The 9,309-nt window shown below is 37.1% G+C and overlaps 1 protein-coding gene across 1 annotated transcript in view; it reads left to right on the top strand.

The window, feature by feature from the left end:
- DNAJC21 (DnaJ heat shock protein family (Hsp40) member C21) overlaps nucleotides 1-6,418 on the top strand; it is a 30,064-nt gene extending 23,646 nt beyond the window's left edge. The window contains 3 exon segments of the mRNA XM_017894495.1: nucleotides 583-752; nucleotides 4,322-4,400; nucleotides 4,970-6,418. Of these exon segments, the coding sequence (XP_017749984.1) occupies nucleotides 583-752; nucleotides 4,322-4,400; nucleotides 4,970-5,134 (414 nt within the window). The 3' untranslated portion in view covers nucleotides 5,135-6,418.
- Nucleotides 6,419-9,309: the final 2,891 nt, after the last annotated feature.

The following is a 9,309-nucleotide window of genomic DNA, read 5'->3' as shown; positions in this document are numbered from 1 at the left end:
ATATTTTAGTAGAGACAGGGTTTCACCGTGTTAGCCAGGATGGTCTCGATCTCCTGACCTCGTGATCCACCCGTCTTGGCCTCCCAAAGTGCTGGGATTACAGGCGTGAGCCACCGCACCCGGCCCTCTTTCTACTATAATGCCTGTTTGTTGTTGCCGTTGTTTGTGACTGTAGAAAAATAGTTGCTCATTGCTTATCATTTGGAAATATGGAAAAGTATCATCCTTAATTTTACCTGTAGAGATTACTTAATAAAGAATTAAATTGTGATTACAATTATGTATAATTTTCTCTCCTGCTTTTGCTAATATGTTGTATTTTTTCACATAATTGAATATCTTTGGAAACATGATACTTAAGCACTTCAGAATTTTTCTTCATATATTCAGCCATTCACTTTTTGAACATTTGGATTGTTTTCAGATTTCTGCTAATTTACTATCTCTGTAATGAGCATCCATGTTCTTAACTTAGCTGCTTCCCCTTTTTATTTCCCGAAAGTATAACTATTTGGCAACATAACATAAAAAACTAGTAGTAGTAGATTTATTTTGTAATGGCACATACGTTTTATTACCTAGAATTATGATGACAATTTCAATGTAAATGGAACTGGAGAAGGAGTAAAGCTTGATCCAGAAGATACTAACTTAAATCAAGACGGTACCAAAGAATTGGAAGATAGTCCCCAGGAAAATGTCAGTGTCACAGAGATCATTAAACCATGTGATGATCCAAAAAGTGAAACTAAAAGGTAAGTCAAAGTTGCATATTATTTGTAAATTACCGAATATTGATAGTAAGGATATAGCTTTTCATATATCAAATAAAATCTTCTTTCCCATGACTGACCAAGTAATTTAGATGTATCTGTACATATTTGCATATAGATACACACACATATGTATACAGATGAAGAGCATTGAGAAGAGGATGCTAGAGGAATGTGCCCACACACATCTCAGCAGCATGGCCAAAATCAGAAAGATGTCACTTTGATCCAGTTCTTGTTTCCCTTATCCTGCTGTGTTGCTGATTTTGTCGTGGATCATTAACCCTTGACCCTCACATGAGAACAAGACTCCTGCTGCCTCCCTGGAGTGTTACTAACCAAATCTCCATGCTCATGACAGCAGCTTTTGCTGGGCCCCACTATGTTGTGAGGATGCATGGCAGCAGCTGGGGCCCTTCCTGCTTAGAGGAGCCCTGGACTCTTGGTGCTGCACAAGGCCATGGTGTGGCCTAGGAGGAGGTCTCACTCAAGGGAGGTAGCCAGTCCTGTCCTCTCCTTCCTCTTCTTGTCTGACTTTCTTTTCCCCATCCTCCTCGGTTCCTCTAGAACAGAGAATCATTTCTTATTTCTTGAGGAAAGATCTGATAGCGAGGAGCTTCAGGTTTCTGTCATTACAGAACCCTGAAAAGAATTAAAGTGACAGAGCCAAGTGGGAGCATGAGGTAAAAATGCTAACACTGGAGCAACAGTGATGGGGTGGCGGAGTGTGTGTACTTTCGGGTTTAAGGCACTTAGGGGTTTAAGGAAGGAGGAAACAGATGTGACTGAGGCCTACGATATGGCTCTGGCTATAGAAGAAATTATATAAAGAACTACACAAACTGGTCATGTTGAAGCTTTGAAGAACTTTGGAGAGTAGAAGCCTAGAAGGGGAAATTCATATTTATTTCACTCTGACACCAGGTGTTTGTTCCCTTTCTGCTAATGGGGAAACTGAATTTCAGGTTAATTGTCCAAAGACAAAAGTTGTTGAGTAGAAAGGCTGACACTTCATTCCACCTGCCTGACGACTTGAAGGCACCCAGATCATCTGGCTCCACGGAGCCTGTGTGTCCTGTGGGATGGGCACAAGGGTGGGCCAAGAGGTGGGGCTATGGGCCTCTGAACCCCTTCTTCATCTAAAACTAAAATTTTTCACTTGTTTTCCATGTTACTTCTTTTTTTTTTTTTCAGAGATGGAGTCTTGCTCTGTCACCCAGGCTGGAGTACAGTGGCACAATCTCGACTCACTGTAATCTCCGCCTCCTGGGTTCAAGCAATTCTCCTGCCTCAGCCTCCCGAGTAGCTGGGACTACAGTCTTGCACTGCCACGCCTGGCTTTTTGTTTTGTATTTTAGTAGAGAGAGGGTTTCACCGTGTTACCCAGGCTGGTCTCAAACTCCTGACCTTGTGATCTGCCTGCCTCGGCCTACCAAAGTGCTGGGATTACAGGCGTGAGCCACCGTGCCCAGCCTCCATGTTACTTCTACATGAGAATTGGTCTGGGGAGGAAGAAAGGTTCTCAGACTTGGGCAACCTCTGATATAGTTCAGCTGTCTCATTTCACTGATGTGAGAAAAGGATTCAGAGAATTCAAGTGACTTCTTCACAGCTGCAGCATGGCAGGGCTAAGATAGATACATTACACCCACCACCCTCCCCACACTACTCCTGTCCCCTGGATCCAGGGCCTTTATGCTGGGCTCCTCTGCTGCTTCTCTGGAGTGGTGTGGACACTGGCCACCTACTGAGACATGTTTTTTAAAAAAATTGTGTGTGTATGTGTGTGTGTGTGTAATATTTTTTAAAAATAAAGGTCTTAGATATCAGCTTCAGAGATGTAACTGTCTTTCATAATATAAGTGATGTTTGCCAGGAATATTATCCTAAATTTGTTAGACATATTTGTGTCATATCTGTGATGATAGTTTGAAAATTAGTATGTATTATTTGTTGCCTTTTATGCCATTGTATCCTTTTCTTGATGTTTTCAAAGCTGGCTGAATCCTACACAATATGTTACACTCCTAGTCTGCATCTTTTAAATGCACGGGCCATTTAACTTAACACAGACCACTGGCCTCTGCTTGAAGAACAGTATGCCTATAAACCGGAAGCATTACCATAACTTACTCATTGTAACCCATCTTGTCTGTTCTGTACAGTATAGTTGGACCCAGATTTTTACCCTATGAATTTGGTTAGCACAAATGAGGGAAAGTATGAAATGCCTAAGGAAAATTGAAATTCATGCAGGAGATGAGTAGAGGAATGTTCAGCAGTTCAAGCAGAATAAGAGGAACCCAGCTACATCATTTCTGATCTAAATGATACGGTGGGGAAAAACCATCATATCAACATAAAGGACATAATTTTTAAATAAAAGTAAATTCCTTACATTGAGCAAATTTAATTTTATGAAAAATGTATTACAGAGTCTTTGTTTCACTCATTTCTCTGTGCAACTATTGAAATGTTTGTTAGACTGGATCACGTTCAAGAAGTTTAAAAATATTAGGCCTGGCATGGTGGCTCATGCCTGTAATCCCAGCACTTTGGGAAGCCGAGGCGGTGGATCACGAGGTCAAGAGTTTGAGACCATCCTGACCAATATGGTAAAACCTGTCTCTACTAAAAAATACAAAAATTAGCTGAATGTGGTGGCACGTGCCTGTAGTCCCAGCTACTCAGGAGACTGAGGCAGGAAAATTGCTTGAACCTGGGAGGCAGAGGTTGCAGTGAGCCAAGATCACGCCACTGCACTCGAGCCTGGCAACAGAGTGAGACTCCATCTCAAAAAAAACAAACAAAAAGAAGAAGTTAATGTTTTTGGGAACCACACTTCATGTCAGATCATTTATGATTACTGTTGGTTGGTTATGAAGATGGTTTGCTTCTTTAAATGGAGTATTGAGTGCTTTGTGCTTTTTTTTTTTTTTCTGAAACAGAGTCTTGCTCTGTCACCTAAGCTAGAATGCAGTGGTGTAATCTTGGCTCACGGCAATCTCTGCCTCCTGGGTTCAAGTGATTCTCCTGCTCCTCCTCCCGAGGAACTAGGATTACAGGTGCCTGCCACCACCACGCCCAGCTAATTTTTTGTATTTTTAGTAGAGACGGAGGTTTCACCATGTTGGCCAAGCCGGTCTCAAGCTCCTGACCTCAAGTGATATCCCCGCCTTGGCCTCCCAAAGTGCTGGGATTACAGGTGTGAGCCACTGCGTATGGCAGTGCTTTGCTTTTTATGAAAACACTGTATAAAACATTCAGAGATATTTTAAGAACCTTAACTTTGTTTCAACTGTTTTAAGTAAATTCCTTAATTTTATGCCAAATTTGATATTCAGTTTTGATTTTTTGAAGTTGCTTTTAAAGCCTGTTCATTTTGAGATGCTAAAGATTATTTAAATTGCCTTTAAATATTAATGAATTAACCTTTAACAAGTGCGATTTCACTTTTTTGGCAGTGTTCTTTAGAGCACTTCACAATAATGATGATTAAAAGGAGTACGTTATTTTTTGATTATGCTGAATTATTCTATTTTCCACGTGTCCTTTCCTAAACCCAAAGGAAAGAAAACCAAAGATATGAAAAAACCTGTCAAAGTACCTGCTGAACCACAAGCAATGGTAGGTCAAAATCATATTCGTATCTCTTTAGCATGTCTTGCTGTTTAAGCAATATAATGATCTAAAGATGGAAATGTGTATTTGGTGAGTCATTCCCCAAAGAACCTGCAAAGACGTGGATCCATCAACAGTTTTGTTTGATAAAGGTAGAATTTGTATATATAGTGTATCTTTTTTTTCATTAAAATAAAAAGAAGCACATTAGAAATGCTTGACTGTACCAGAACAGTTACTGTTGCTTTCTGTTACTTTTCAATATAAAGCCTTTGTGATAAGAATTACGTGTGTCAAGTTCTGGAGATTACTTGTGAAGCATAAACTCTTCCTCCATTCTAGTCCATGGGGTACATGCTATTGAAAGTCTCAGGACCCTTAAAGTTAATCATGTTGATTAGTGGGATTTAACCTCCAAGAACATCTGCCTTTGTTGGACCTGTTTATTAGCTGTCCACTCTGTTAAAACATCTTTATTTTACAATTGTTTGATGCTTAATCTTGACATTAAAACCTAAAACACTACTTTTACGTGATAATGCTTACTTTTATTTATGATTTTTTGCCCTTCTCAGAGTGATGTTCTAATCAGCTGTACAACCTGCCATAGTGAATTTCCATCCCGGAATAAACTTTTTGACCATCTAAAGGCCACAGGTCATGCAAGAGCACCTTCATCATCATCTTTAAACAGTGCAACAAGTAGTCGAAGCAAGAAAGAGAAACGTAAAAACAGATAGAGATTCTGCCTGTGCTTTTGTTTGACTGTCTCTAGATTTTGAAACCAAAAAACTGAACTGAAATCATCTAAAGAGTTAAAATTTCAATGATCTGCAATTAATTACATTGTGGAAGATTATTTTTTATCTTGTAAAAACATTTTTTTGGTTTAATATATATTTTTAAAACATTTCACTAGTGATTGAATTCTACTTTTGCCATCTGAATTGACTTGAATGTCTTAAAACAGGTAAATACTGTAAAGTGTATATTCTTGATGTTTGTTGGCTCATGTGGACAGAAATGTACAGGGAGAATTACATTATTTTAACACATAGAAGTGCTCCTTTCTGCTTTATTTTGTGAATTTCACGTGACTTTTACTTAATGCTTTTGTATTTTGTTAATCCTTCATAATATGTGAAAACTCGGATCTTTTAAAAGCATCACAGATCATTTTCCACATGACACTGGATCCGATTTTAAAATTATTTTAAATAACTGATTATGGGTTATTGTGTTTTTTTCTCAAGAACAATGATAGGTAGAAACTAATTGAACATTTGTAGTTGTGTTTCAAGAATAGTATCTCTTCAAGGTTTTACTTGATTTAATTTGATATTTTACTGGTTTACCAGTAAGGTATATTGTTCAGTTTTTTGCTCTGATTTGAATTGTGGAGGTGGAAGCAAATCAGTTTACATGGCATGTCCTCCCTAGGCACAGTGACAGCTGTAAAGTATGACAGAACAAGGTAGCAGATGGTACAGAATTTATACTATTTAACAAGAGATGTGTTATTCTTCGTTGGGTTTTTTTCTTCACTATTTTCAGACGTTTTTGTTCTTTTTTTCCCATGACTCAATGGAGAAAAACTTTGTTAATGAAAGATTTTGTGATAGAGCTGATGCTTATACCATCTGTTCTATAGCAATGATGAATATTAACAGAAAAGAAATACGGAGAACTGTTATAACTGAGTGTTAGAACAGTCGTGTACATTGATCAGTATTGAGTCCATTTTTAGGATGGATTAGTCAGTTCTTTTAATTGGTCTTGAAAGTAATTCTAAACTCACTGGCTTGAAATGTATACTTTCTGTACAATGAAGTTATTGCTTTCCGCATATCCTCTAATCTTCAGATTAACGAACAAATTTTCAATTATAGATCAGCTCTAAAACACTAAAATCCTTAATGGCAAGGTCTTTTCTGATAGCTTCATGGATAGTATTGATGATCAGGTTTCTTCTGTGTTATTGACTTAAAAATAAGCATTTGAACCTTAAATTTTTTTCTTTTCCATTTAGAGATATATTTTTTTCTTTACCTTCATACGTTTTTATTTCTTGCTAATTTCTATCACTAATTCCTCATAATTGTCCCCGCTCCCCTTCTTGATCTCTTCAGGGGGAATACTAGCCAGTTTCGTATCTTCTGATCTCTTATCCTGAGACTTCTGAATGTGCTCTACTTTCTTCTTATCTGAACTAGATGAATTGGCCGTAATTATGAATAGGAATATAAATGAACCAGAGGACATACTAGTCACATGTTATTATACAGTAAAAAATAGGAAGTCATCTTGAAAGGCAGTTAATGTACTGCAAATGTCCCTTACAACTTCTTTGCTTTCTGTTGTACCGAACATGCAGATATTTAATTTGTTTCATGAGGGTTGAGTGGAATTACTTGTCACTTTTATTCAGATTGACAAAAATCAACCGTAGTTTTCAAGGGATCTTCGTGAGTTGTGACTGGAAGCTGACCTGAGTCTTGTGTCTCATCCTTTGTGATGTTGAGAAATCATCTAATTTCTCAGAACTTTTTCTTATCTCTAACACAGTTCTTACCATAATAATATTGTCTCCATTTATCATACAGGATCATTATGAAGGTAAAATGAAATAGTATATATGAAAATGCTTTTTAAACACAAAAGCTTTATACAAAATATTGTTAAATTTAATTAAGGTAAATCTTTTTTAGTTCATACATTTGCAGACTAAAGTATACATGCTGGATTAAATGGGCAATGAAGTTTGATAGGAATTTGCTTCCTAAGTCTACTTCTGAAGAGGAAAACAGAAACATACCATATATTATGCTAAGGGTAAAATATTTTTGGTGAATTGCAGACATTTAATTTCACTTGTCTGAGGTAAAACAATATTCTAAAATACATGGGCATGCTTCTTACACTGATCTCATTAGAGGCCAGTGATAAGTACCCATCTTGATTGAAGTTAGCTCAGATGTGGGGATTCATAGAATGAGGGTTCCAGGAGGAGAGAGGGGAAATCCCATTTTCTTTCTGTAATTCATTCAATATTGCCAAAGCTAGGGGTTCCCTACAAAGCCCATTTAGACTTTCCCTGCTTCAAAATAAGAGCAGTATCCTTAGCTCTAGCCAAGCCTTTTTCTAATTCCTGCCTTTGATCACAAAGAAGAAAAGGCAGAGCTGTGAATGAATTAGTGGAGGTCAGTCACATCAGAGTTCATGACCTAGTGATTGCTGGTGAAGTAATATTGGAATTTTGGTTCCATGCGAAGACTTATAATGGGTTTCATCAGAAGTTTTCATTTTTTCTAAATCCTCCCATACAAAATTTTCTGATTGGAAACTCCTCTGTATTTGTAGAAGATTGTCTCTAAAATTGTGGTTTAACTCATACAGGAAGTAAAACTCTTATAGCAAGACATAGTTTCATTTTAGACATAGTTTTCATTTTCATTTTAGAGGACCCCCAAAATCCCATGAATACTCTGGTGATGATTCTAGCCTAACCTTCAACATAAAATAATGAAGAGAACTTTTAAACTCTTTTATGAATTCCTAAACATTACTATTTATGTGGTGGAAGTTCTGTTTCCTATAATCTGCAATGCTGAAGTATCTCTATTCAATTCCCTTCCTTATCTGTTAAGTTTAATGTCTGTATACTAAAATTATAGGCTGTTGGGATTGGAGAGGAAAAATAGAGGTGATTTTCAGATTTCTTGTTCCATGGAAAAGGAAGCCGAGCTCAGAGAGAGAGCTGGTTAGGGGCGGCTGCCATTAGAACAGAGCGAATGCCTGGACTCCCAGCTCATTAGACCTTCTGTTATACCCCAAAATGTGTTACATGGGAAAAGAAAGATTACTTTTAAGAAAAAGCAAGATAATTTTGAAGAAGGACGAGAGGAAGAGGCATGAACTTGTCCTAACAATATCAAATAATATTTTAAAGGTATACCAGTTAAAGCAGTGTGTAGCTGGTGCCAGTAGAGGTCAGTCAAGGGATCCCTGATGAGAATAAAGAGCCCAGAAACAGGTCCATGTTTACATGGGAACTTGATTTTTGACAGATACGGCAAGATACGGGGAAAACAATATGTACTACCTTATACCCTTCCCCAAAATCAAAGGGATTAAAGACCTAAATATGAAAACAAAACTTCTAAATGAGAATCTATAAGGTTATTTTCATGGTTTTGCAAATGGAAAGGATTTCTTAAAAGCAAGACACAAAAGCACACACAGGAAAAAATGACGCATAAAATCATGGCTTCTATAGAACAATAGACACTGTAAACAAGCTACAGACAGGAAGGAAATGTTTGCAATGCTTATAACTGTCAAAGGATTAGTATCTGGAATACTTTAAAAAAACAAAATAACCTCATACAAAAGTCATTGAGAAAATGACAGCCATGCATTAGAACAGCAATTCTCAAAACTTTTGGTCTCAAGATCCCTTTACATTCTTCAAAAGTGAGAACCCCAAAGAGTTTTCGTGTATGTGGGTTAAATCTATTGATATTTTCTGTTAGAATTTAAAAATTATTTATTAAGAAAACAAGAAGAATGATTAGTTTTCAAAACAAAAACTTAACAAGAAGAGTGGCGTTGTTTTACATTTTTACAAATCTCATTAACATTTAGCTTAATAAAAGATAGCTGGCCACTCATACCTGCTTCTGCAGTCTATTGCTGTGTGTTTTGGTTGAAGTATGTGAAGGAGAAAATCAGCCTCACATAGATAGGTAATTGTTTTAAAAAAAGGGACCTTGCAGACCCACTGAATGGGTCTCAGGGGACCCGTAGGGTCCTTGGACTACACTTAAAATTGCTGTATTGGAAAAATGGATGAACTATATGAACAGAAAAAGCCTGAATAGTAAAAAAAAAAAAAAAAAAAAAAAAAAAAAAAAAA

Source organism: Rhinopithecus bieti, unplaced genomic scaffold, assembly GCF_001698545.2.
Source record: "Rhinopithecus bieti isolate Rb0 unplaced genomic scaffold, ASM169854v2 scaffold_25530, whole genome shotgun sequence".
Classification (NCBI taxonomy): domain Eukaryota; kingdom Metazoa; phylum Chordata; class Mammalia; order Primates; family Cercopithecidae; genus Rhinopithecus; species Rhinopithecus bieti.
Note: the sequence above shows the minus strand (reverse complement) of the source record. Positions and strands in the feature narration are given on the sequence as shown.